The 26,179-nt window shown below is 50.9% G+C and overlaps 11 protein-coding genes across 11 annotated transcripts; 6 read left to right on the top strand and 5 right to left on the bottom strand.

Moving 5' to 3' along the window:
- The first annotated feature begins 188 nt into the window (after positions 1-188).
- Positions 189-3,015, top strand: BU24DRAFT_418411 (uncharacterized protein). The gene has a single exon (XM_033526974.1). The coding sequence runs from the start codon at positions 329-331 to the stop codon at positions 2,864-2,866; it is 2,538 nt and encodes an 845-aa protein (XP_033387194.1). The 5' UTR covers positions 189-328; the 3' UTR covers positions 2,867-3,015.
- Positions 3,016-3,291: 276 nt separating this feature from the next.
- BU24DRAFT_475883 (NAD(P)-binding protein) lies at positions 3,292-4,732 on the top strand (the record flags this gene model as incomplete). The annotated part of the gene is made up of 3 exons (XM_033532914.1): positions 3,292-3,425; positions 3,516-3,547; positions 3,661-4,732. The coding sequence occupies 3 exons, from the start codon at positions 3,292-3,294 to the stop codon at positions 4,443-4,445; spliced, it is 951 nt and encodes a 316-aa protein (XP_033387193.1). The 3' UTR covers positions 4,446-4,732.
- On the bottom strand, positions 4,472-6,257 carry BU24DRAFT_385573 (tRNA splicing endonuclease-like protein subunit). The gene is made up of 2 exons (XM_033524883.1): positions 6,079-6,257; positions 4,472-6,006 (listed from the first exon to the last, which is right to left on the bottom strand). The coding sequence occupies exons 1-2, from the start codon at positions 6,180-6,182 to the stop codon at positions 4,839-4,841; spliced, it is 1,272 nt and encodes a 423-aa protein (XP_033387192.1). The 5' UTR covers positions 6,183-6,257; the 3' UTR covers positions 4,472-4,838.
- Positions 6,258-7,917: 1,660 nt separating this feature from the next.
- Positions 7,918-8,776, bottom strand: BU24DRAFT_106494 (uncharacterized protein). The gene is made up of 2 exons (XM_033520754.1): positions 8,284-8,776; positions 7,918-8,234 (listed from the first exon to the last, which is right to left on the bottom strand). Exons 1-2 carry the CDS (start codon positions 8,657-8,659, stop codon positions 8,152-8,154), a joined length of 459 nt encoding a protein of 152 aa, XP_033387191.1. The 5' UTR covers positions 8,660-8,776; the 3' UTR covers positions 7,918-8,151.
- Positions 8,777-9,242: 466 nt separating this feature from the next.
- BU24DRAFT_342161 (uncharacterized protein) lies at positions 9,243-11,327 on the top strand (the record flags this gene model as incomplete). The annotated part of the gene is made up of 6 exons (XM_033523304.1): positions 9,243-9,544; positions 9,654-9,682; positions 9,799-9,885; positions 9,935-10,070; positions 10,121-11,083; positions 11,138-11,327. The coding sequence occupies 6 exons, from the start codon at positions 9,243-9,245 to the stop codon at positions 11,325-11,327; spliced, it is 1,707 nt and encodes a 568-aa protein (XP_033387190.1).
- A 395-nt stretch (positions 11,328-11,722) lies between these two features.
- BU24DRAFT_418405 (uncharacterized protein) lies at positions 11,723-13,327 on the bottom strand. The gene has a single exon (XM_033526973.1). It carries the CDS (start codon positions 13,143-13,145, stop codon positions 11,865-11,867), a length of 1,281 nt encoding a protein of 426 aa, XP_033387189.1. The 5' UTR covers positions 13,146-13,327; the 3' UTR covers positions 11,723-11,864.
- Positions 13,328-13,516: 189 nt separating this feature from the next.
- BU24DRAFT_418404 (kinase-like protein) lies at positions 13,517-16,406 on the top strand. The gene is made up of 2 exons (XM_033526972.1): positions 13,517-15,273; positions 15,328-16,406. The coding sequence occupies exons 1-2, from the start codon at positions 13,958-13,960 to the stop codon at positions 16,067-16,069; spliced, it is 2,058 nt and encodes a 685-aa protein (XP_033387188.1). The 5' UTR covers positions 13,517-13,957; the 3' UTR covers positions 16,070-16,406.
- Positions 16,407-17,229: 823 nt separating this feature from the next.
- BU24DRAFT_106273 (uncharacterized protein) lies at positions 17,230-19,533 on the bottom strand. Its single transcript, XM_033520752.1, has one exon. It carries the CDS (start codon positions 19,054-19,056, stop codon positions 17,281-17,283), a length of 1,776 nt encoding a protein of 591 aa, XP_033387187.1. The 5' UTR covers positions 19,057-19,533; the 3' UTR covers positions 17,230-17,280.
- Positions 19,534-20,459: 926 nt separating this feature from the next.
- Positions 20,460-21,204, top strand: BU24DRAFT_106356 (uncharacterized protein). Its single transcript, XM_033520753.1, has one exon. It carries the CDS (start codon positions 20,616-20,618, stop codon positions 21,063-21,065), a length of 450 nt encoding a protein of 149 aa, XP_033387186.1. The 5' UTR covers positions 20,460-20,615; the 3' UTR covers positions 21,066-21,204.
- A 123-nt stretch (positions 21,205-21,327) lies between these two features.
- Positions 21,328-23,665, bottom strand: BU24DRAFT_458580 (uncharacterized protein; the record flags this gene model as incomplete). Its single annotated transcript, XM_033531650.1, has 4 exons — positions 21,328-21,965; positions 22,025-22,470; positions 22,525-23,508; positions 23,559-23,665. The coding sequence occupies 4 exons, from the start codon at positions 23,663-23,665 to the stop codon at positions 21,328-21,330; spliced, it is 2,175 nt and encodes a 724-aa protein (XP_033387185.1).
- A 1,802-nt stretch (positions 23,666-25,467) lies between these two features.
- On the top strand, positions 25,468-25,782 carry BU24DRAFT_458579 (uncharacterized protein; the record flags this gene model as incomplete). Its single annotated transcript, XM_033531649.1, has 1 exon — positions 25,468-25,782. One exon carries the CDS (start codon positions 25,468-25,470, stop codon positions 25,780-25,782), a length of 315 nt encoding a protein of 104 aa, XP_033387184.1.
- Positions 25,783-26,179: the final 397 nt, after the last annotated feature.

The raw sequence follows: 26,179 nt of genomic DNA, 5'->3' as shown, positions 1-26,179 counted from the left end.
GGATATTAATGAAGATGCAACAGTTGTGTTTTTAGAAAAGGTCGGCTCTTATTGCGCAAGGTCAGAGTAACATGTATCTTTCTATGCGGAGGCAGAGAAGGTGGGGGCAACTTCTAGAGCTTGCACCACTAAGCAGCCAAAACCTCCGAAGCTCCCCGCAAGTTCTGGTCGCGTCGTCCACCTCCACACCTGACCCATCCCCCAAAATCTCCATACCGCGATTCCGTAGGCCTCGAAACCGACGATGACGCAGGTATTGCTATGCGAAATAGTTAATTGATCTTTATTGGGTTTCCTGTGCACTTCCCCCGCCGCACAGGTCGCTATCATGTCACTCCCTCTCCCACCCGCGTCGCATCTCCAGGCCATTCTCGTCGTCACGATATCGCGCTCACTGGGTCCTCGCCTCGTCTTCCATTACCCACCTCTCTCGCCATCTGCAGCTGCTCTAGCTACCAATAACATCCCTGCGTGGTTTGGAAAAGACACCTCAACCGGAAGTGTCCACTCGCATGATACGAGCAGCGATTGGGACAGCGATGCCGAAAACGAAGGCGGTGAAGACGATATCGAAGTCGGAAGTCGGACAAGCAATGGGCGCGGTTCAGGCAGGACTGGCGCAACGAGTGGAAAAGACAGAGACAAACATCGACACGCCACGGGCGCATGGGGCCGTCAGGAGACCGTGGACGAGGAGGATGTAGATTTGGACGATAAGCGTGGCAGGAAGGATGATTCGATTGGGAAAGGCATTGAAGAGGATCACGACTGGACCAATGTTCTAGGCTTCAGAGTTAGCGCGCTCGAGAAGATGCTGTGTCCCAGCAGAGCATTCAACAAGAAAAGATTTGAGCTCGGGGTTGAGGGTATAGTCTTCGTAGGAGCCCCCATGTTTGTACGAGATGATGGACAATGGAAGAAGAGACGGCGGAAGAAGGATAAGAGAACAGATGAGGAAAAGATAAAAGACGGTGATCTGGTACTTGATTCCAAAGCGCGAGAATCAGAGCCGGGATCCAAAGAAGAGGCTGGAACACCACCCAAAGGCAATGGCTTGAAACGAAATGAGTCTTTCATTTACCCCCCTCTCTTTGAGCCAGGGTATGGCCATTCTTCTCCGGAGGGAGAACCATCTGTAGCACCTTCTGAAGCAGGCTCCGATGCCAGGAGTAATTCGACTACGGATCATTCGCAAGACGATATGACCATGTTCAATGTCGTGTTTGTTCTAAACCCTCCGGCACTTGAATATCAACTACGAGTGAAGGAAATGTACGACAACGTCACAAGAAAGTTCGCCAAAGCACTCAAATACGAGCAAGCTCGGTTTCAGTACGTCTGGAAAGAATCGAAAAAGATCATCAATATCAAGCAGGCAGCGCGGGAGAATGGCAAAGCCGTCACCTCTACATGGCGTGAAATTATCAACGCCTCACCGCTCGCAAAATCTGTAGCTATACTCTTCAACGCCATATCCACCGATAAGATCGCCCATATACACTTCGACAAGACCTTCAATACTTCTTTCCAGATCCCGCAGGCGGATTCCACGCCATATCTGCCCAGCGCCATGGAGCCGCAAATGCCCGGGCTATGGCTCACAACCTCAAATGTCATCAGAGAGGAGGACGATGCGCCAATGACACAGCATGCGGCCTTGCTTCTCCTCGATGACCCAGAAACACTCATTAAAGAGCTCGAAGGAGATGCGAAGAACAACGCTGGACCGCTGGCATTCTATATTCGCAATATCATCCCCACCAAAAGCTTACAGAAGATATCCATCAAGCACAATATCCTTGCTCAGGATATGGAGTACATAGCCAGCCACTTGGTCTACTGGCGTCGTGCCAGATTGATCACTCCGCTACATCCTGCCGACACGTACATCGTTTCCCCGAATGCAGACATGTCAGCATTAGCTGGAGCAATTCCTGCTTTTACCGCACGTTTCCCTACATCTCCTTCTTTAGCGAAGATACTCAGCCTATTGTCCGGTACTCCTCGACCTTTCAGATTCTTCATTCCCACCAATGAACACAAGGACAAGTACATGGAGATATTAGCATGGCTCATGCGTGGAGGATGGGTCACGCAACTGCGGACCTTTGCGTGGGTGCGAGTAACACCAGAGATCAAGGCAGCGGTCGCGGTGGACATGGAACGTGAAGCTGAGGCAAAGAAAGCCGAGGAGGCACGTAGAGATGTATCTGACAACGAATCTCTTCTGTCCGACAAGCGATCCAGCTTCCTGTCAGCAGGACGACCCGCAACGCCATTGAGACGACTTGGGAGGCGTGACCTCGAGGACGAGAACATGGAAGCAAGCACAATTCTATCTCCCAGAACCGTACCATATAGGGGGAGCCCTGCAAAACCCGCGTCAGATGCCGGAAGTACTGGCAGCGTCCGTACCGCTATCGCTCTGTCAGGACGACCAGAATCACCTAGCCATCCTTCATATGTCCAGACGAAACCTCATCGGCCATCTCCACTACACGTCAAGACTGTCTCACCGTCTCGACCAGCGCACGCCTTGTCGCCTACGAGCCCGTCCCACATGAGTTCGCCCCCGAACATCGCAGCACCGCCATCACCACGGCTCTCTCACAAAAACTACACAGCATCGCTCGTCCTATCACCACAAAAAGCAAATTCCCTCGAGGCGCGGTGGTTAGAGAAGATCGGACAGTCGTTCAAGGATGAGGAATTGAGGGCTAACTGGCCAATGATGCTAAAGTATTTTGACGGAAGGCAGGCCGTGGAGGATATGGCACCTAGAGAAGGACTGAAAAGGAAGAAGTTCTGGGCGCTAGTTAATGGAGTTAAAGAGGGGGATTGGTTGGTTATCGTCAAGCACTGGTAATGATCAGTCCATTTTGTTGGAGCCTCAAGCTCATTTTGAGATACCCCATGGAGTAACAGGCAAGGGCTGTGTTACAATGATGGAATTGCCTTAGTTTATGGACGTCTGTGATACTCATAATATGACATTATTATTTTTTCCTAGTAATAGTTTCCCAGCAGTTCTCCAGGTTTGTCGAATGAAACAGCATCTTCGGACTCCCCGATCTTGCCTCGGCAACTTACCCCAGATTTCGCCCAAGCTCCACGCGGACCTCCGCACCCCTCTCCAACAATAAACTACCTAGGTACTCGTACCTACATCCACCCATAAGCTCACCCTCCCTCAATTCTCACACTTCAATCACACGCCTCTCAGCCGACCTCACAAACTTCTACACCCCAAAAGACAATTCACGTAAAGCAAAACCAAAAATATCCATCACAATGCCGACCGACCCCAAAGTCAGAATCAAGCCGTCACCGGCGCTGTCCAAAGAGCTGTCCGAGCCCTTGTCCGACCCGGGCACTTTCGAAAACATCCCCAAGATCAGACAAATTGCTGGTGATTCGGTTGGACAGTGAGTGTTATTCTTCCAAATGCTCGCGTATGGCGAATGGTGAAATGTGAAGAAGATTGCAAAGGCTGACTGGGTGTATTTGAATTGTAGGAGAGTAAAGGATAAGGTCGTCATTATCACAGGTATGTGCAATTCATGATTACATGTCTCAACACACCACGACCACCCACCTCAACATAACCCGGATTCACAACTATGTGTATACACTTGATAGCTGACAATTTATATTCCATAGGCGCCAACTCCCCCCTCGGCATCGGCCGCGCCTCCGCGCACCAATTCGCCCGCAACGGCGCGCGTGCCATCTACATCTGCGACTTCGACTCCACGCACCTCGAAACACACAAGCGGGAGATCGCCTCCCTGTACCCCTCCGTCGACATCCACACGCGGCAGTTCGACGCGGGTGACGAAGAGGCCGTCAAGAGCGTCGTACAGGACGCCGTCGACAAGTACGGGCGTCTCGACGTGTTCTTCGCGAACGCGGGGATCTCGTCCGCGAAGGTGTTCTGGGAGGAGGATAGCGAGGGGTTCATGAAGATGATGAAGACGAATGCGCTGTCGGTTTTCCTGGCGGCGAAGTATGCGTCCAGGGCGATGTTGAAGACGTCTGAGGGGAAGAAGTATCCGAGTGGGAGTATCATTGGGACGGCGTCGGTTGCGGGGATTAGGTCGAATGCTGGGCCGACGGATTATTCGGCGTCGAAGGCGGCGGTTGTGAGTTTGATGCAGACTTGTGCGTATCAGTTGGTTGGATCCGGGATTAGGTGTAATGCGATTTGTCCTGGGTTGATTGAGACGGGGATGACGAAGACGACGTATGATGCTGCGAGGGCGAGGGGAACGGAGGGGAAGATTGGGCAGTTGAATCCTTTGAGGAGAGGTGGTCAGCCCGACGAGATCGCGAGGGCGGTTTTGTTTTTGGGAAGCGATGAGAGTAGTTATGTGAACGGTCAAGCATGGGCTGTGGACGGCGGTTTGAGCGCTGGACATCCTTTCGTGCCTGGAAAATTGGCATAGATTTTGCAAGCCTGAATAGAGTTGATGAACGTTGGTAAATGTATATATTGAGGATATCATGTTCTGTAGATTTAACTCATACGTTGCTTTGCAAACACAATTGCCAATACATGATTTGGCTTCGTGGATCCATGCTTGCTTTGATATCAAAAAGTGATGGCCCTGTGGAGTTATGGTCATTTCTTTGACCAGAAGCCTAGAGTATATGTCTGGATTTCTGTCCGGCTTTAAGGAAACCGGATTCCGACTGCAGCTCAACTCAGAATCAACTTGAGAAGCTGGGCCTTCGCAATTCAATATTGCAATACCCAGTAGAAGTGACTTCAGTGTCCTGGTTCATTAGACACAGTCGAGCTTATTTGTGATCATTACGTCCCGCCAAAAGTTCCCTTTTCACCTGCCTCGACCTCTGCCTCCTCTTCCACGGCCTCTGCCACCGCGACCTCTTCCACCACCTTTGCCGCGGAACGGCTTGAGGGAATTCTCAAACAACCTCTCGCCATCGAAGGGGGTATCCGCAACATTTATGTAACTCGGAAGACCGTTATCAACCACCGCCAAAATCACATTCCTCGTCCCGTGTTTCAACCTAGCATACATATTCTTATTCGCCGGATCTGGGGGCGAGTACGGCGCAGTCGCGAGTAAGTCGTTCAACTGCGAGCTCGTCGGAAGAGGAGTGTCCCTTGCGCTAATGACCGCAACCCTGAAATCCGGATCCCCTCGTCGAGCCTTGCTGAACTTGCCAGTTCCGGTCTTGTAGACGTCGAAGTGGAGTCGGTAGGGGTTGGTGCGGTCGGCTGGGAGCACGAAGCTGGGAGGTGCCTTGCGGTCGTGGGTGGGGACGATCTTGAGGAGTCGGTATATATCTGCATAATTTCGATAGAGACCCGGCTTAACGAGCGGGCCGAAGCGGAGGCCATCTGCGGTGACATTGCGGTTTGGCGTGCTGATTCGTCGCCAGATCTCCGCGAAGAAGCGGTAGAATATGCTTCCCTGCGATTGTAATTCTGATCCTTTGGGTTCTGTCATATCCGTCCGCAAGACGCCGAAATCGTCGTCCCAGCTTCCTGTGCGGAAAACGATGTATCCAGACCTGCGCAATCCCGCGTAGACATTATACATCTCGAGTGTCAATTTTCCCCCTACGCCCTCTTCAAACCCGATGAATGCAGAGTAAGCACCCTGCAAACTCATCGGTGCACCGTCTTCAATATTCGCAGTCTCGCCTTCCTCCTCTTTCACAGGCCATCGGCAATCCATACTGCCACGCTCGATCAAGAACAGCGCCTCCTCAGGCAAGAGCCACTCCTTCCCGCCTTTCGCGCGCCCTATCGTCTGGAACATCTGCGTCTTCGCTTTTTCGACGTACGCCATGTTGCTCTCCGCGTGGTACATGCCAAGAATACGATTCTTGTCTTTGTGCACGCGGGTCCACGACAGGACGCTGTGCATGGCCTGGCGCGAGGCCTCGAGGGTGTCGAGTTGGAGGTTGGTGGCATCGGTTTCGAAGTCTTTCTCTCCGCGCTTGGGGAGCGAGAGGTTGCCTGGATCGAACGCACTGCGGTTTGATTGTTAGATTTCCCGCGCCGTGTGTAAGGAGTGACAATGTTGGGGTGGGGAGGGCGTTTACTGGAGGTTGTTCAGGAAGCGGAAATCTTGGGTTTCTTCGCTGGCGTCGATTTCGTCGTCTTCTTGGTTGCGCAGCTTGGGCGCGTCTTCGTCTTCGTCGGCCATGGTGGTCTCCGGGGTAGTGGAGGGATTGCCTTTGGGGGGGATGTAATGGGTTGGAGGTGGTGGTGGGGGAAATTTAATTATTATCGATATCTAGAAATTCGAGGAGCTTTGACTCGACCGACGCATACCCAACTATGGATCGCGTAAAATTTCCCCAAGCTCCGACATTCTACCACAAGTGTTTAATGATTGCAATGTTTCTTTACGTGTAATTAATTGGAACATGAAACCAGCTAGACAAAAGACCATTTTTGCAATCGAAAGCCTTCTAATGATATTTCGAGACATACGCATGCAAGCGACAAGCCCTTTTAATGAATCTGGTACAATGGCTGAACAGAACATTACCTGTTCGGGTAACTTATCGAAAAACTGTTGATTGTAGCGGCACCAGCGGAGTCTAAGACCCAGTTCCAGCCCGGATTCACGGCAGCTTCACACCTGGTACGACCAATCGAAGCTCGACCATGTCTCTCCCAAGAAGTACTCTTTGGGACTGAGGCGTATTCTAGACGTAGATTAATGTGTCGTTCGATCTTTCGGAGGTCTAGATCTTATTGTAGTAGAAATCGGTGTGTGGTGAGCATATGTAAGTTAGAATTCTACGGATACACAAGTACAGTATGTAAGAACCCGAAATGGGTAGTTCCTGTATCTATTGAGCTTATTAGTAGATAACTTTCATTGGAAAATATTGAACCAGTTGGTAGCAGTAGAATGAAGACGCTACGCCTACTCTCTTGGGGATGGTAATAAGTTATATTTCATACGATGAGATGTTTAGCTCTTAGGTCGAAAAACACGGATATTGGGAGTCTCTTTTCATACTCTGAGGCACGTCAATGCACTTAAGTTGGCAGTTTTACTTTCAATTCCGGCCACATTTGTTCGCCTTCGATGTACTGAATGAATGCAGTTTTAAAGTATGAAAAGTGGCTGGGGAGGCCCTCAGAGGGCGTAGTATCGCATTTAGCATTTTGACCATGTCAAACTTATTTGCCTTTCAACGAGTATCGATAAAGATCTGTTCGGTACCAACCGAAGCGTAGATTCTCAATGATTGGACTGGACAATCGTTGAGTTGATGATGTGCATTGGCTTGATGCCAATTTACTTGATCCTCGGCTTCAGGTGCACAGGCGTTTACTGACCGAGTCACCGAGGCATATATATAATTGACTCAAGACCGATTGGTACATAACTTGTCTCAATGTTACGAACGACCCACTGCGACTATTCGTTCCTTTATTCTTTCTGCAGGGCCCTGGAAATCCGGCATGTGGGTTGACCTGGTCGGAAAATAATTACCTAGTTGACACTCCGTACACACGCGACCATCTCTCGACCACCGGATAGCCGAGCTCGAACCACATTGGACAAGCAACTGCAAGATGCACAACACACGGTGCCCGGTACGTCGTGGTGGTGTCAGCCAGCCAACGGCGCGCGCGGGGTGGTATTTGTTCGTACAATTGCAAATGTACAGCTGAGTGCAGCAACATGTGGCAATGAGCGGCTTTCCCAGGTCAACACGACAAGAGCAGTAATAGGCCACCGGCACCGTCACTTAGCTGCACGCCGTAGCGAGTACTACCTTGGTGAACCATCCTCGCTAGCTTTGCAACACGCCGCGCTATCCCACGACATGCGAGGAACTTGCTAAGTGATACGACGTTGAGCAGTGGAGGAATACTAGAAATACGGACAGCAAGTGATCACTGCCATATTGGAAAGACGTTGCTTTCTGCGGCAAACATGAGCGAATTCGAGGATTTCGAATGCCGATTCACGACTCCAGGACCATTGCCTTCCGCAACGAGACTGAGACCTAATGGCTGTTCAGACAAGCTCTTCTATGTGAAAGGAAGCACAATGAAGGCTTTTTGGCAACCGTCAGCCCAGCTGCGCCAAGCGAAGAGGATTCAAAAGAGCGGCATATCATTGGGAACGATCATTGAGCCCAGAAAAATCAAGGTTCTGGGAAGCAGCAGAGTTGCAAATTACCGCAGCCGATGCTAGGCAAGATTCGGGGCACCCGAGTTGAGATGAACGCTATCTTGTCACCTAAGAGTGGGACAGCATTAAGGCAATTGCCACGCACAAGAAGCCACAGGCCGCGGAGTCGTGAGAGCTCGATGATATGGATAAGGAAAGGTTATCGCCCGGAAAGACGGCAAATCGACATGCAATTTTGTCGATTCAGGATGATGGGAATTGTCAATAATAAAGGGCAGCCGAGTTAAGCAGGATATTTGGAATGGAGCACCACCGAAAAGAAGGTGAAGAGAACGGACGTTTGTACAAGGTACAGCCGTCTTTGGTTCCAGCTCGGTCGACTCGTGAACTGACGCCAAACCTTTCTCGGAGCGTGCACGGCGCATATCGTGGCTCACGTGTTCGTAAAATTCAACCTCCAACGAGTCCAACCCCATGGGATCAGCGTCATCCAATCGTGCCATGAGCTTACTCCCGCTCATTACATCTCATCTTTCTGCTTCAACTCCCAGAAGGCAGCAGTGACGCAATTCCAATTGCAATGGCTGGGTCTTTACCAGGCGCTGCATGTGCTGCACATTGTACAAGGATCTCATGCCAGTCGAATCAGATGTCAACAGGATCACTTTCACGGCCGATCAAGAACCCTGGATTGATAGGCACTGCACTGTACCCTGCAAGACGATCCATTCACATAGCGGGGCTATCCACGCGCAATGGACCCCCCGAAGACAAACTACGTTAAGTGCCATGCCCGACTTCCAGAGAAACGGAAGACGTACGAGGGCCAAGCACATTTGCCATTCGATGTCTTGCTGCTGTGCCCATCACTACAAATGAGAGGACTGCTTCGAGTTCCTCCATTACGCTAAACTAACTGTAGCAATGTCCTAGACCTACCCACTCAATTCCGCATTTTCCCTGTCTTGTGCCCATGTAATAGTACAAGTACTTGCTGCTTCGCCCCTTATGATTCCCTGCATCACATTGCAACTACTTCATTTCTCCGATTTCTGAGCAGTCCTCTATCCCTTGTGAGGATTTCTGATCTCGGTGCTGCAATCAATGGCGTCTACTACTGGTGCCAATTACTCCTCCTCGGAGATCTTTCGAGGAGAGAAAGGCGTGGCTAGAGAGACTGGACCAAGTGATAACAAAGCTCCCTTTGAGTACGATGTCGAAAATCGCCGTGGATCCGAAACTGCGAGTGTGAAGATTGTTTACGACTCGACCCATCGTAAGCTTAAGCCTCGCCATATTCAGCTTATTGGCATTGGCGGAACTATTGGTACTGCCCTCTATGTGCAAATCGGAAAGGGTTTGATGAACGGCGGTCCTGCGTCTCTGTTCCTTGCATTCACAATTTGGTAGGTCCAATTGGACTCGACTAAGAGCACCGACAATCCATATCAAGACTCCGGAAGGAGAACTACAAGCCCAACATCTACAAGTAACGGAGCTAATACGTGTTGTCAGGTGCACTTTCATCCTTGCCGTGACGTTAAGTATGTAAAAACCAAAGCGACTTTTTCTAAAGCCCAAAGCTACATGCCCACCAGCAACTCCGCCGCTCGCGCCATTAGTCCCTAATCCCTGATACATGTACTAAACGTAAATTTAGGCATAGCTGAAATGGTCACATTTCTTCCCATTTCATCTCCTTTCATTCGATTTGCAGGTCGGTTTGTGGATGATGCTCTAGGAGTTGGTATGTTCTTCGAAACCATTACCCAGAGTTTCTGCTGATATTGCCATAGCCGCTGGTTGGAACTTCTTTGTCTTTGAGGCTGCTCTTGTTCCTTTCGAGATCGTGGCTTGCAATGTCATCATTCACTTCTGGAGTGATATTGTGCCGACAGGTGCGATTATCGCTCTAATCATTTTCCTCTATGCGTTCGTATACGAGATACTACAGATCCTAGAAAATGGACTAACGCGAGCAGTTTGATCAACATCTTGGCCGTCAAATGGTACGGAGAGACTGAGTTCTGGGCCGCGATTGGAAAAGTGCTCCTCATCATCGGGCTCATCATCTTCACATTCATTTCCATGCTGGGAGGAAATCCCCTGAAAGACCGGTATGGTTTCCGCTATTGGAAGAATCCAGGAGCCTTTGCGCCGCTCTATTACGAAGGCAATCTTGGGAAATTCTTAGGATTCTTGCAGTGCCTCATCCAGGCCTCCTTCACCATCGCCGGACCCGACTACGTTTCCATGGCGGCCGGAGAGACCGAAAATCCTCGAAAAGTGCTACCCAGAGCATACAACGCAGTTTTCTACCGTCTCACAGCCTTCTTCGTCCTCGGCAGTTTGTGCGTAGGCATCAACACACCTTACAACGACCCAGAAATGACCACGGCCTTCAAAACCAACCAACCTGGAGCCGCCGCCTCCCCCTACGTCGTCGCCATGAACCGCCTCAAGATCGACGGCCTCCCACACGTCGTCAACGCCATGGTCCTGGGCGCCGCCTTCTCCGCCGGAAACTCCTATGTCTACTGCGCCTCGCGCTCCCTCTACGGCCTCGCCCTCGAAGGCAAAGCGCCCCGCGTCCTCACAAAATGCACCAAGCACGGCGTGCCCATCTACTGCGTCGGCATCGTGCTCGCGATCGCGCTCCTCTCGTTCCTCCAGCTCGGCCAGAACTCCGCCGTCGTCCTCCAGTGGTTCGTCAACCTCGTCACCGCGAGCCAGCTCATCAACTACTGCGTCTGCTGCTTCACCTTCCTCCAGTTCTACAAGGCGCTCAAGGCCCAGGGCATCGATCGCAACACGCTGCCCTACAAGGGAATCCTCCAGCCGTATGCCGCTTGGTACGGTCTCGTCGGCACATTCGTCATGGCGTTCGTGGGCGGGTACACTGTGTTCCTCAAGGGGAACTGGGATATCCCTTCTTTCCTGTTCTCGTAAGTCCAACCCCCCAACCACCTCCATCGCCGCATACTAACGAGGGGAAATAGGTACATGTCAATCTTCTGCTTCCCCCTCCTCTTCCTCGGCTGGAAGTTCATCAAGAAAACCAAGTGGCGCAAGCCAGAGGAGGTCGACCTCGTGCAGGATCTCGAGGAGATTGAGGAGTACACGCGGAACTTCGTCCCCGCGCCTGATAAGAACTGGGCTGATAAGTACTTCAATAAGATATTCAGCTGAGGAAGAGACTTGAAAAGTGTGTGCAAGGGGGAGATGGGGAGGGCGGGAAGGATGAGTGATTGTATGTACGTATAAAGCCTGTACGAGATTTGGATGGCTGTGTTCTCGACTAGTCGTTTGAATGAATAGAATACACGGAATTATGTCTTACGTGTCACGCTCTTTGCGATTGATGTGTAGGTCGTGAAAGAGGCCGAGTGGCGTCTCGTTATAAGGACCTTGACGACATTTTGCTGACTAGGAAGACGTCCTCTGTTGTAGTGGTTCGATACTAGAACATGCATTGCAATGAGAATAAGACGGAAAGAACACGACATGGAAGATGAACGCGAGCACACTTCCATATGCAAAGATATATTATTCAAATTACTGCCTCCGCGCACGTGTCTTCACTGCAGCTCGTTACACTTAGCGTGTGGTTTTTCTATGAAAGGGGTATCTTAATCCACCAGAACTCCTCCATAAAACGCCCTCCGAAACGTCCTTCATAAAGCGCAAAACCCAAAATAAAACAAAAAAGCCTGAGAATTAGAAGACTTAGATAAGAAACGTGGGTATATCGTCAAGCTTAATCGCCTTCTTCTTCTGCTTATCCTCGACCTGCTTCTTCCGCTCCTTCTCCCTCTCTTGTTCTTGTCTCCGTTTGGCGAGGAGATGATGGTCGGACTTAGGGGCCTCCTTTGGTACGGTGTGGCGGGGTTGGTAGTCTAGATCGGACAGGAGGTCGAAGGATGGACGGGTACTGGTTGATCTTTGGGATTGGTGCGGCCGGATTGAATGGGAGCGCGCGGGTGTATGGGCGGATTTGGTTGGTGATGATGGATGGGTTGGTCGGGAGGAGGGCGAGGAGGAATGTGTGGTCCGTTCTTCGTCGTCGAGGTAGTCTAAAGGTGATTTTCTTTGGCGGGCTGGCGTGGGTATTGGTGCTTGTGCTGCTGGTCGGTCTGCTTTGGATGACATGAATGGGGGCCTTCGCACGGGCGGTATGGGTGCGGTGTCTCGCTTTGGTGGGAGAGAAGGTCGGACGAAGGTGTCCCTACTGCTCTGTGCCGGTTTGACAGAGCGTCTTGGTGCATCCAGATCCTCGCTGTCTGTGGTCTCCGGGGTAGCTGCTCTCTTTGAACTGTTTGCGCTGGTAGACAGTTTCGGATCGACTCTGTCGGGCCGTGTAGTCACAGGCCTGATGACAGAGGTTTTGGTGGGAGGTTGAAGAATATCATCTAACTCTTCACTTCCGCTACCGTCTAGAATATCTCTAAGTGCCTCCCTCTGCGTCATCAGCTGTGCATCAGCTTTAGCCTTGAGCGAGGCTTCCGCAGAAGGCTTCGCGTTCGCAGCGACAGGCCTGATGGAATCTTTCTTTTGTTGAATGGTCTCCTTAAGCCTTTCATACTCAGCAAGATGGAGGTGCATAGTGAACAACTTGGCAGTCTGCAAAAATTCATCCTCAACCATCATCCACTCGTCGTCGCGCAAGTCGAACCTAGAAAGCCCTTTCTTCATGAATTCTACATCCGGAGGCGGGAGGTCGTCCATAGGGGGCGGCGAAGAGGACAGGACTCGAGCGGGAGATGCATGCTTCCTGCGCTTGCGCGGGGACCCAGGTGAGGTGGATATATCTGGTAGGTCGTCGAATGAATCCTGGGAACTGTTGGTGCGTGCTTTTCCTTTGCCCTTTGAGGCCAGGACTGTTCCTTGAAAGAAATCTTCATCGTCGTCATCCAGCAAGGCGCGAGACTTTTTGAGCGGTTTTGTTGCAGGTGTCGCTCGAGCACTGGATGTGCTATTCTTCTTCGCCCAGGGTAATTGTCGCGGCATTATGGTGGTGGTGATTGATATGAGGTGTAGCCGGGAGCAATAGGTGGTCAGGTGCCAGAAAGGTGTTGATATCGTAATTGGGATTTCATGTTGTCTCTCTCTTTCTCTATACTGTCTCTGTTCTACAAGTACTACCAGCTGTCGCGTTGTCGCGTGCCGGATGCATAGTTTGTGGATAGAATGGAGTGAGTTCGGGATGGTTGACGCGAACGTTGTACGAGAGAACGTGCGCGTCTGTAGTAGTGGGCTGATTGGTTGGAGGGGTAGCTCATGTGACGTAGCCTTCTGTTCTGTGTGGCTGCCCTCGGAGGTTCCACGTTCGTCCAAGCGTTTCGCTTCCGAAAGTTGTCACCTTCCGCCCTTCGCAATCACTTGGATCAGAATCACATACAAAAACATCACTTACTCACCACTCCCACCATGTCTTGATTCTTGACTCATCCATCTGCAGGTGTGATCAAGACACGTTTCACTCTTCTGCTTCGTTCTTTTACTTTCCTGCCCCCAACCATCTGCTATGATATAGCTGGTCTTGCAACGGAATACTTCCAATCCTTCTCGGAATTGGCCATAGCTCGCTACCTTGGTGATAACTATCCTGGACCATAACAACAACAACACAACCTCCGGTTCAGGACTCTGGTAGATCCCCGGACATCATTCTGGTCTTGTCTCGATGAATCGGCCGAGCATTGATGCTTCATTTGCCGATAAAAAGGTTTAATTGTCATTCCCTTTAAAGCACTGTACGTAACATCGAGTCACAGTGCTGTTGGCATCTTGTCATCATCACTGCCTAATCTTCGTTCATCATGTTCATGTTCCGCAAACCAGGCGAAGATACATCCAGTGACGATGATTCGGACAATCAGCATCAAGAGACGACAGAAGAAGATGATAGCACCAGCGCTTCCAGGGACCTAGATACCCTCTCGAGGATCAACACCCTTGGGTCCACGGCTTCAGAAGTGCAAACACCCTCGGCTGACCGACCCCGGCCATTGAGGAACAGTAGTAGCAAGGCTTACATCCAGAACCTGCTGCTACACTCACTGCTCGAAGAGAAAACTTTGGAAGACGCAGCCAAGCATTTAGGCAAGACTGATCTCAAGGATCCCCAGGTACAAGCACTCGCCGCAGCTGCATTCCAGTCGATATCTCGTCAGCTTTCTGGTTCCGATGGCGAGAAATATTCTGCTGATGACATGAGGATCCATCGCGCTGCTGCTCAGGAGCACCTCAGGGCTGCAACGCAAAATCACTTCACGACTCTCGAAACCCATGAGTCTGACAATGGTCCATCCCGGGCGTTGGTATCCAGAAATCAGTCTTTCAACATTCTACCAAGCCTTGACTCTATTTTGGGGGGTCTTCCGAACCCTGTTCCTGTACCACTGCCCTACCCTGATCTTGGCCTCAGGACCGACAGGTACATAGAAGAATTCTTGGAACTCGGGGTAGTTGGTAAAGGTGGATACGGCAAAGTGTTCAAAGTGAAGCATAAGCTTGACAATTCACTCTATGCGGTGAAGAGGATCATGGTGAGTCCCGCCCGGCTACAGAAGATCCAAGAAAATGGGCCCCGGGAAATGGACTCGATGCTTGAGGAAGTGCGTGCACTTGCCGGATTCGATCACCATAACATCGTTCGTTATTATAACTGTTGGCTAGAGTTCTCAACAACACCAACAGATGTTCCCGTACCGCCTGGCCCCTTTGTAAGAGAGGGTAGACTGCTTGAGGACGCATCGTTCGATGATGAGATGGACGGCGCACACGCCCAGCTTGACAGTCTGTCAATTGGAGATCCATTCCAGCGTTCGGATCCTGGAGCGGGAGCAGACATTGTGTTCGAGTACAGTGATACTGGAGGTGGTGGTGATGATGCACAGTCCGATTCTTACAGCAACGCACTGAATGGTAGTTCCAGAAATGTCAGTGGCAGGAACCGCCGAGCTAGTCAGGCTAGTCAAATGACAGTAGCAACCATATCCTCGACCCGGTCACAAATGAGTGCCATCCCCAGTGTCGAGGATGAAGATGAAGAAGTCGAGATCATCCCAAGGTCACATTCGCCTCATGATCAAGCGAGCACCTCTGATCTTTCCCAGAGTCTACTTTCGCATAGGTAAGCTATACCCTTTTCCCTTTCATCGATAATGACCCAGCTAACATAGAACAGCGATGTACCAAACCATTTAGTATCTACCAGGCCATCTGGTCCGGTGTTGACTCTCAACGTCCAAATGAGTCTCTACGATACTAATCTTGCAGATTTCCTGTCTGTCGAGCCGTCGCCTCACCAAACCAACCATCTACGTCATTGCTTCCACCCCTGCATCTCCCTCCAACTCCTCTCTAGCATAATCGCGGGAGTAGAATATTTGCATGACAACAAAGTCGTCCATCGAGATCTGAAGCCAGCAAATGTTTTCCTAGCACTTTCCACATCTCGCAACCCCCCAGTCGGATCAATCGATCTCTCTAGTTGCGGACCGTGTGTAGGCCGCGACTGCATACATGTGACTCCACGCATCGGCGACTTCGGCCTCGTCGCCGCGCTGGGCGAGAACTGCATGACCTCGAACGCCACCGCAAAGCCCGTCGGAACGCAGTTCTACAGGCCGGAAGCCAGCTGCAAGATCAGCGAGAAGCTCGACGTCTTCGCGCTGGGCGTCGTGGGCTTCGAGATGCTCCAGCACTTCTCCACGCGCATGGAGCGCTACGACGCCCTCACGCGTCTCCGAAGAGGCGAGCTCCCGCCCGACTTCGCGGACAGACTCAGCGTCAGCAGCGATGCGGCCACCGCGGAGCGAGTCCAGAATCTCCTTTCGCACATGCTGAACGTGGATGAGGAGAAGCGGTGGGGATGCGAGGCTGTGCAGTGCGAAATGCGCGACATCCTCCACGCTGCGCACAAATGAATAATGAATCAATCCTGTGTAAGATATACGAAACCAGATGAAATGGGCTGAGATGGGCTGGGAAGATAATATCCCAATGCGAATTTTCCACACCGTTTGTCATCGCTCCAACGCTCTCACGTAATTACCCACCATCCCCAGAGAGAGCCAAAGGAGAGCGAACCTTGTGAGCCCATTGTGGCGGAACGGTAGCAAAGGAAGTAGCTACCTCGAAATAACCAATAGATAAACCCGCGAAAAAAACAATATACCCCTCTTTTCTCCTTCTTCTTCTTCTCCCCATTCCATGACTTTGTGAGAACTGATTATCGTGACATATATACTGCACATCCTAAACCTCGACGCCAATCTCTCCCTTAACTATGGTCACTTGCTTTGTTTTCGAGTCTGCAATTGTGCTGTTGTGTGTTGTTCCTGGTTTCTTTATTTGTTTACGGAGTATTTGTTTGTTTGTTTTGTTTATCTGTTATCTCTGCCTTTAGGTCGCACGAGGTATGTAAGGAATGCAGTTCTTTCCCACGTACAATAGAATAGACACGTAACTATATTTTCACTCTAACCACGGATCAAAGAGACGTCAGTCATTTCAATTCACGTCAAGACATCTATCGAGAAAGGAGATGAGGAGCAGAGCGCGGAAATTGACAATATTCTTTCTTGAGTATAAAATGTCCCATTCTCATTCATTACAGGTCGTGACAGTCGTGCAAAAGGGAAAAATAAAACCAAAGGTCCACATAAACATAAGCAGCATATCGAGTGTTCAAAAAGGCATGAGAAAATGAAAGACAAAAAGCCTCCGGCCGACTCATTTCATCGTGTAACTCATTGACTAGGATGTCCCATCAATTCGTACCACGCCAACCACACTGTTCGTCCATCAGTCCTAGCCCAATAATCCATCGTCTTGTATCATTCGATCCATTCCATTCATGTTCATAAAGGCCGTCAGAAGCTCGAAGGAGAGTGTGAAGGAAGCAAACTTCGATGTGACCAAACCTCCCAGCATCGGCTACGCTGATTATATCAGAAAATTGAAAGGCCTCGGGGTCATAAGAGAGCCGATCTTAAGTATGAAAGAGATATACGCACCCGTGTGCCCACAATGATGCTAAAGGAAAGGAGATTCGTCCGTCTAGTCACAAAACCCCCTAGAAAAGAAAAGTACAAAAGCAGGAAAGTGGAAACCCAAAACAAAAAGGAAAAACTATCTAGTATCGAGCAGGAGGCGCACCGATGGGCGGTGGCGGCACCGCACCGTAGGGGTTTGCGTCCGCATACGTGGTAGGCGGATAAGGGGCAGCAGCTACAGGATAGGCATACGGATTAGCCATGGGAGTGTTCATGCCATAAAGAGCATTCTGCCGGGCCTCTTTCTCGCGACGTTCACGCAGCTTTCTTCTCTTCTTGCGACGATCTTCAATCTCCTTGACACTGTGCCGTTGCTCGTTCATCTCTTTCCACTCGGAGAAGGCCGACTTGATTCCGAGTGCGGCGATGCCAACGGCAGCGGCGTCCTGGAGCATGTTCTTCGATTTTCGTTTGCGCGCTTCTTCCGCCGTCATCTCGCCCTCCGAGACGAGCTTGCGGCGCTTCTCCGAAGCGACCATGGAAGAGTAGACGCCGTGTGCAGCATGAATCGTCGCGACAGTGGCCAAACCAGCAGTCAGGAGTTCCTTACCTCTCATCTTCCTCCTCTTCTTTTCCATGTCCGTCGTGCTTTCCGAGTCAGAACTTTCGAGCCGCCCCTTGGTCAAGGCGCCTCCGCCTGCGGCCGCGCCAGCACCGGCGGTTGTTGCTACTCTGCGGTCTGTGTTAGCTCGGGGAGCCTCCGAGTAGCCATCCATACTTCGGCCGTGATCAGAGTAGGCGCGGTTGCGTCGACTGCGGGAGGGAACGTAGCTGTCTTCGCTTGAAACACTGCGCGATCGCTCACGCCTGGAGCGGGACTTAGATCGTACGCGATCGTAAAGGGCCTTTCCTGCTGCGAGAACGGCACCAGCACCAGCGACATCCTTCAGAGTACTGCTGTGACCACCCTCTTCACGGCCACGGGACGCAGAACGACCTCGAGAGCGGGAGCGCGAGAAGATAGACCTGGACCTAGAGCGCGAACGGGAACGGGAAGGAGAGCGGGAACCTCCTTCGGCACGGGCGCGAGAGCGAGAACGAGAGCCATTGGCCAGACGATTGGCAACGAGACCTCCAAGGGCAGACTCAGCGACATGTCGCTTGCTGTGCTTGTCAGGGTCCTTGTCGATGAAGCTGTCAATACCGGCAGCACCCAAGGCGGCGGTGGCGATGCGCTGGCCCTTCTCGCCTGTCCAAGGTCCTGGGGTCTTGCGGCTGCGGAAGGCCTCGACGGCACCGGCGACGATGGCAGCTTTGGCGGCCTGCTCCCACTTTGCGTTCTTGCTCCTTGGTCCGCGGCTTCGGCTGCGACTGCGCGAGCTGGAGCTGTGTCGGCGGGATCGACGATCTTCGCGGAACGACCGCTCATCGTACTCGCTGTCGTAGCCACGGTCGTGACGGTCCCTTCGGTGTCGGGAGCGAGAACGAGAGCTACTGCGGACTTTTGAAGTGACAGCGCCAATGACGCCGCCTAGACCGGCAGCTTCGCCTATCTCCTTGAGGTTGTCGACAACAGACTTGCGGCGTTGGGGCTTGGGACGTCGCTCGTAGTCATCTGAGTGGTAGTCATAGTCGTACGAGCGGCGACTGCGACGGTCATAGTAGTCATCGTCGTAGTCACGTCGAGGCTCGTACGTCTCGCGATACTTTGTCTGTCGATACTCGGCACCGCCCGGTGGTGGGAAATTGCGGGGGATGTCTTCGATGCTGTCGTCATGGGGACGGAAAGCGAGGTCACGACTGGGTGCTCCTCGTCCTCCGCGCTCAATGTAGGTGGTCTCAGAGACGTATTCTGGCTCCCGTTCTCTCGTCCTGTGCCTGTGACGTGGGCGGTCGTCGTAGCTGTATTCGGACATGGCGGGCCTTATGGATCTCTGGGCCGTTGAGTGCCGGTGTTCCGAGCAGTACTACCAAGCAGTGCGATAGAAAGAGTGGGTTGGTAAAAGGCTGGATAGAGTGTCTGGTGTGGAAATTTCTTGCAGCAGGTTGGTGTCGATTGGATTTGGCGTATTCGTCGTGCTAAGAAAGGTGATGTTAGTTGGAAAATGGAGGTAGCGAGAGAGGATTAGAAACTGGTTTGGGGAGGGGAATAGTACCGATTATATGGATAATCTAGCTGGTGGAGTGACTCGCAGCCTCAGCGCAGTCGAAAGTGGGCAGGGTTGTAAAGAAGATTGGGAAGATGGACCGGCAAAAGACGGAAGCAAAGAAGAGGGTGACAGGGAAGTGGGCAAAGGGTAGAGAGGCGTTTGGGTAGAAAGAGTCAGAAGAGAAGGGAGCAACGGCGGGGGAGAAGATGTGTATTTATCGAGGCTGATGGTGGGAAAGAGTGTCCTGACGCTTTGACAAGGAAGAGTAGTCTTTGTGAGATGTATGTACCTGGTACGAGTAGTGCTCCGTAGCAGTTCCGCTCAAAGAGATGATGAGTAAGGGTAAGGGTACAGTCGTAGGGTGGCGTGGCGTAGGTATTGCTTCACCGTCGGCGGATGCGCGGTAACTAGTCAAGGCTTGGATACCAAGGTAGGTAGGTAGACTGGACTGGACTGGACTGGTGACTGGGTTGAACTTGTCGATGGACCGACTTAGTGGAGATGGTTGGGTTTTTCGTGGAGTTGAGCCTCTATGAAGATGAGAGGGATTCCATGTACAGAATGAAGTGTTTGGGTAAGGTAGTTGGGTTGATCGATTGCGATTATTGTTGATGGATGATGGATGATGGGAATGGTAGTGGAGGAGTGGAAGAGGGCGAGGACAAGAAGAGACAGAGAGGAAGAAGGAGGAAGTAGGAAGGAGGAAACCTGAAGAGGATGCTACGTCATCGTGTGTTTGTCTTTTCCGGTGGGACACAGAGAGAGAGAGAGAGAGGGAGGGAAAGTGGGAGATGGAGGGGTCGACTTGGGCCAACTACGGGGGAGTGGGCAGGCACGAGTCACGACAGGCAAGAGCGACCAGGGGGGGTTGGGGGAACTGTCATATGCTGCACCAAACCTACCACCTACCACCAAACTACGACACACATAGACAAGGACAACCTGCCCGAACCAACGAGAGACCGAGAAATCTAGGATAATGCGAAAGAAAAGAAGACACAGACACAGACACATACAGAAAGAGCCCGGTGACCAAGAAGAATGGCCGGTCAGTCAAAGTCGGTCAGACTCAGAACAGGGGTTCCCCTACCCTTCCTTCACAGCTACACAATAAGGTCTTCAACTGTGTACTGCGCACGCACAGCCACCGAACCAGAGGGAAGAAGCCCTATGTCATCGTTTACGCCTCACAAAAGGTTCCCACCGATCTGTCAAGAAGGGCCCTGAAACGTGCAACCTGTTCAGAGATGTCGGAATCCTGGAATCCCAATGCCACATATTAACATGTTCTTGCGGAGGAACAGCGAGCGCAAATACATAGGTGCATGTACTCCGTACATGAGCAGTCCATTGGAAGCGAGATACCGCTCTCTGCTCTATCGGTGCGAAGTACGGAGTACTTGCAGACAGGCAGAATCATGAGAGGCGCAAGGAACGCACAAAAGCAAGAACAAAGGCCCAGGATCCCCTTCTACATGCAAACTATGCCAACTCAGCAAAGTCTCCATACCTACGTACTTGTCGTATGTGAAGGGGTTCCGGCCAGTTCGCAGTTTTTTCTTCCCTGCGAGAGAGGCCGGTCCTGGGCCTTGGTTGCAAGAAAACGACCTTCGATGACGGAACGGCGGCAAGGATCGACTGTGCGCAAGACGGAAGATCAGGACACGGTAGGGCTGGCTGCACCAGGGTGGGCACGTGTGCGGTGCTGCGCCATCGTATGCCTCATTGGTGCCCAGCCAGTAACGCCCAATTCCAATGTCTTGCTACAGGCATAACTGTGGACGCACATTGAATGTTTGCATGATCAAAGAGAAACCGAACTGCACCGGAGGAAACTTCTCAAACGCCTTCTAATTGTTCAGATAACTGGTCTATTTACCCCTGAAGCCACTGATATCATTGGACAGTACTGTCTGGGTCGGGACGGGTATCGTTATGTAGTGGGGTAATCGGCGCCCAAACTTCCAACCACCGAGCGTCCATGGAAGCGGAGCAGAAAACATAGAATCGAGTCCAGCATAGCCGATCGATACTCCGTCATGCCAATCCATCTTTCAGGGTATGGGAAGGCATAGCTGGCGACGCCCTAGCCTTTCGCGCCGACTTGCAGTAGTGCTTCTCGTGGTTTTCAAGATTCTTACGATTGGTGGACGTTTTATGGCAGTACCGGCAGCGATACTCACATGCTTTGATGTGTACATTCCTCTCGTGCGTGTTGCGATTGCTGATGCTCGAAAATGTGTGGAGACAATACTTGCACGCCGGACGTCGCTTCGCCTTTGACCCCAAATAAGCAGGTGTTGACGCACTGCTCGCTTCTGAGCTGGGAAAGATTGGGGAGTCGCAAACCGACAGTTGCGGAGGGGTCTCTCCAACAGTAGCATCCTCGCCCACGGTTGCCTGTGTTTCCTCGCTAGAGACCGAGCTGTTTGACGAGACTGACGATTGCTGCTGTCCAGCATCATCCAGGTCTCCCTTTGCAACAACATGTGACGGTCCAGGCCCAACGTCGTGGTCGAGTCCAAGATCTGCGACAGAGGATGGCTCAAGACCCAACAAAGCCCCAATTACGAAACAATTGCGAGCAAGCGTTGCTGCGTATGTCAAGTTCTCGTTTCCGTACAGAGTTCGCCAGCTAGCCAATGCGTCTAGTGCTATTTCTTCTACCTGTAGGGCTAATTAAACGGTTAGCAGCTGAGCAAGACGGCAAGGCTCTTAGATACTGAATACTCACCAACAAGCAAGAAAGCTAAAATTACACCAAGGACCGCAAGCCCTGCTAACATCAGCACCTCGGGGCAGACTGTTGCCTCAACTGCAGTAGACCATGGTGGTTTGCTTGACCTCTCATCAGTACTCTTTGATTCCCCAAGCCAAGGTGGTGCTCTCTTCGCTGCCCCACTAGAACAATGTAGACCACTGCGATGCGAATCTTTGGAAGTTTCACCGACAGGCACTTCAGCCTCCGTCTCGTTCTCTCCTGACAGGTCAAGTTCCGACATGAGCAACTGCAGTAGTTTCCGGAAGTGCTCCATATTTTGTGTAGACTCGTATCGAGGCCCGAGATAATCCTCCCCTTTGAGGTCGTAAAACTCTTCCAAGGTATCGAAGAAGCAGCTGAACAGTGGGGCATCCGGATCGTCGTCAAGCGGTTTCATTCGATCGACATCGCAAAGAAACCTAAGTCCACATCAATTAGCACATGTTTCTTGGTTTAATCAGAACAGAACTTACTCTTTGTCACTACAGAAGTGATTGCCTTCAGGGGACTGTGTAGATGAAAACCCCACCGACCGCATACTGTCAGCTAGGAGAGCTAGGCTCATCCTCTGAATCACCCATGGCACAGGCTTGTCCTCCAAAAGGTCGTCGGCAGCTTCCCATCCAAGACACCACAGACGGAAGGGATTTCGTAGTTGTCGTCTCAGACCGGTGCTTGCGCTATGGTCGGTGCGACTCATTAGATGTGCGGTCATCTCGTCTACTCTCTTTTGGAACTGGTTCCGTACGTTCATCCGAAGTTGGACTCTTTTGAGCCGGTGATGCAATTCGGCCTTAGTAGTCATTGGACATGGATCCGCTTCTTCCAGATTATCAATACAATAGAGCTTGCAAGGGAATTGTATGTTCGAATCATATCCTAGGTATTTGGGCCAGTGTCCGTCCATTGCAGAATAAGGGACACCGAATATTTGGTAGATATTTTCCAATTCCAGATAATAATTTTCGTATCTGGGCCAGAATTCCTCAACTGCGAACTTGTCTTTCATAATTTCCCGTACGTGGTTGTAGTAGGCAACATCGTCAACGTGCAATGAAAGCCAGGAAGTCTTCAACGGAGTGGATTCCCGTATCGTTGCGAATTGTTTCAGGGCAGTGAGGTCCCAATAATCGGATAATGCAATGCAGCGAATCAGTTTCTCCTTATTCTCCAAGAAATCATTCTTGAAGAATTGTAACTGTGGAACTCCACATCTCAACGATTCCATTTCTAATGCTCGATAAGAAGACAAAATGGCCGACAACTTGAAGGTGTTGTTAGCCAAGTGGCACTCGACATGCCGCGCGACGAGCTTTAAAAGTTTGGAGCCAGTGATCCTGATCAGGATGTTCGACGCATCTCTGACGATGGTGAACAAAGGTGGCGTCTTGATCTCCGACGGTAGCGATGTCCGAAAACCGACGTCTTGAATGAAAAAGACCGTGGTGCTGTTGATTCTATGCAAGTTTAGCCTCAATAGTCTAGAATCGTCAACAATGATCCTTACTCATTTGTGAAGGAAAAGTAACGCGTGTTACCAGAATGGCAGTCTGGGCATAAACCCGATCCCTCGATTTTGAGCCAACAGTGTAAACAATATATATAGTTGTCCATGATGTGGGTAGGTCTTTGGTGGGACAGAGAAGATCAAGGACCAGTGGTTCAACTGACGAATGCGGGGGAGTAAAGACAACTGAACATGAAGAATGAAAAGGCCGAAGCCTTTTCGTTGCTGAACGTTGTCAACTGGGCGGTCCTGCCTTGAGATATATTCCTCGTCCGGCAATATTGATAGGAGAAGCTTGACCAGGCTGAGACTGCCGTCATCTTTATACACGTCAAACTGCACGTAGACGGAGCGGGATGCAGCCGACAGCTGCGTTATTGTCACCCCCTGTGATTGGAGAGTGTCTATGTTTCACGGCTGATTCTTAAGTATCTCTCCATGCTCGACTCTCCCATAGGCTGACACCGATTCTTAAGTCGCTTCCAGGAACGCCACATGCAGGTGCGGCAAAAACTTAAGAATCGCAGGCATTCTTAAGCTGGGCGCGATTCTTAAGTCGCTCTCTACAAAATTCGCCTCCTGATCTCATGAACGGCGATACGGCGACCGACGCAGAGTATCGAACGGCTTACAGCAACGCTCATACACCAGGAAAACCAACCCGATTCTTAACTCAAACATCCTTTCTTATATGCACATGTCACACGTACCCAGGTACCACCGCTTCCACGGCCTCGTCGCCATGACATACTGCCTGATTTCGCGCTGAGCCACCCTTTCCTCTCGCATATTCTTAACTCAAACAACTCACCACGCTTCCACCTGCCGGCCTTCATCGAGTCTTCGTCGACCCAGCCACAAGCATGCACCAGCCGTACCATTCTTAAGTTTTCCATTTTGCCAATGAAACAAGAGAGAAAATGTTTAACTCAAGGATAGGGTTTCTAATTTCTCGTTCGGATACCGCTTTATGCACAGCGACGTACTCGGTTCAGGATCGAGCATAGGGTCTGATTCTTAACCATGCCGTACTGTGGATGAAGCCAACGTCAAGGACGAAGCCAACGTCAAAGATAAAGTTAACTTTAAAGATGAAGCTAACGTCAAAGATGAAGGAAGGCCAAGTTGGCACTCCGCCAAAGTTCCAATATGTTAATCGAGTTCTTAGATTTCCATTCGCTGTTTGAATGATGACGGGGCTGTGCCAATGACGATGACCATTCGTTGCTTACGCCCCCTTCAGCACTAGGTAATGCTCGGACGCTGACCATTTCCCAGATCACCGGATTTGGTAAGTTATTTCCCATGTTTCCGGATTTGGTAAATATGATACCACCCATCTATCATTTCCATTCCCCTCATTTGGTCAATATGATACCGTCCATCACGATCACATCCCTCATTCGGTCAATATGATACCTCCTATCATTTCCATTTCCCTCATTCAGTGAAAATGATACCGTCCATCACTTTCCCTTCCCTCATTCGGTACTCACGATACCGCCCATCACTCTCAGGGCACCTCCGCCCGCCGCTACTGACCGACTGGAGGTCGCTGCACAACTCCAACATTAGTCCATCTATGTATATATGAATCCACCTCCTCACCACTGCTTTTGTTTTCTATCTCTACTACTATACCAATTCACAAAACTCTGTCTTCTGTATTAAGTCTCGCATAATTGTTGAATACTTAAATACCTTTTATTTGACATACATTCTTCTAAAGGACGAAATTAACACAAGTTGTTACTATCAAACCTACTTGTTACTATCAAACCCACTCGTCACTATCAAACTCAAACCCACTCATCGCCATTAGACCTACCGGTCACTATCAAACCCACTCACTCACTCAACCACTCAACCACTCAGCCAACCAACCTTTCGAAAACAAAAAACGACAAGAATGTTCATCCCGACCACCACTCCCACTCCCTCACCCACCCCTTCCTTCACATCCTCCTTCCTCTTCGACACTACCACATCTTCCTTCCTCACCATTACCACCATCGCAACAACAACAACGCTGCCAACACTGACGCCTACGCCTACGCCTACGCCCGCGAACCTCGCCAGAAACGAGAATACTGCAGTTCTGACGCCTGAGTCTGCGATTGCAATTGCTTTTGGCCTCGCTACGCTAGCACTTTCTATTGCCGTTGGCGTGCCGCAGCTACTCATGTTGTCTCGTCGGCGTCATCGTCGTGGTTCGGCAGCGTGAAAGGGGGTGATGTTTACCTTGGAGGAAAAGGGGGTGGTCGGAGTTTGCCATGACGATGGGGATGGGAGGATCGAAGTTATAATTGAGTGAGGTTGTGAGTTTGGAAGATGAGAAGATAGAGAAGATAGGGAGAGGGATAAGGGGATGAGTGTACATTTTCCATAGCTAGATACCATGATATACGTCTATATATATACAAACATATTCAAACTAAGCATAATACCAGCGTTCCTTTCTTGACGCACTGGAAGTGACACACAATGCCACCCTTCCTCCCGCATATCCTCCCCTCAAACAACTCACCACGCTTCTACCTACCTGCCTGCATCGAGGTCCTCTCCAAATCCATCTACGAGCATGCACCAGCCTTGCACACCCAAGCTTTGCGCCATTCTTA

This window comes from Aaosphaeria arxii (genome assembly GCF_010015735.1).
Source record: "Aaosphaeria arxii CBS 175.79 unplaced genomic scaffold BU24scaffold_2, whole genome shotgun sequence".
Lineage (NCBI taxonomy): Eukaryota > Fungi > Ascomycota > Dothideomycetes > Pleosporales > Aaosphaeria > Aaosphaeria arxii.
Note: the sequence above shows the minus strand (reverse complement) of the source record. Positions and strands in the feature narration are given on the sequence as shown.

Coding starts and splice junctions, on each gene's coding strand:
- BU24DRAFT_418411 (XM_033526974.1), top strand. CDS start 329: ATGTCACTCCCTCTCCCACCCGCGTCGCATCTCCAGGCCATTCTCGTC.
- BU24DRAFT_385573 (XM_033524883.1), bottom strand. CDS start 6,182: ATGGCCGACGAAGACGAAGACGCGCCCAAGCTGCGCAACCAAGAAGAC. Junction 6,007..6,078: donor CGCTTCCTGAACAACCTCCA/GTAAACGCCCTC, acceptor ATCAAACCGCAG/TGCGTTCGATCCAGGCAACC.
- BU24DRAFT_106494 (XM_033520754.1), bottom strand. CDS start 8,659: ATGAGCGGGAGTAAGCTCATGGCACGATTGGATGACGCTGATCCCATG. Junction 8,235..8,283: donor TCCGCGGCCTGTGGCTTCTT/GTGCGTGGCAAT, acceptor GTGACAAGATAG/CGTTCATCTCAACTCGGGTG.
- BU24DRAFT_418405 (XM_033526973.1), bottom strand. CDS start 13,145: ATGCCGCGACAATTACCCTGGGCGAAGAAGAATAGCACATCCAGTGCT.
- BU24DRAFT_418404 (XM_033526972.1), top strand. CDS start 13,958: ATGTTCATGTTCCGCAAACCAGGCGAAGATACATCCAGTGACGATGAT. Junction 15,274..15,327: donor CAGAGTCTACTTTCGCATAG/GTAAGCTATACC, acceptor AACATAGAACAG/CGATGTACCAAACCATTTAG.
- BU24DRAFT_106273 (XM_033520752.1), bottom strand. CDS start 19,056: ATGTCCGAATACAGCTACGACGACCGCCCACGTCACAGGCACAGGACG.
- BU24DRAFT_106356 (XM_033520753.1), top strand. CDS start 20,616: ATGTACTCCGTACATGAGCAGTCCATTGGAAGCGAGATACCGCTCTCT.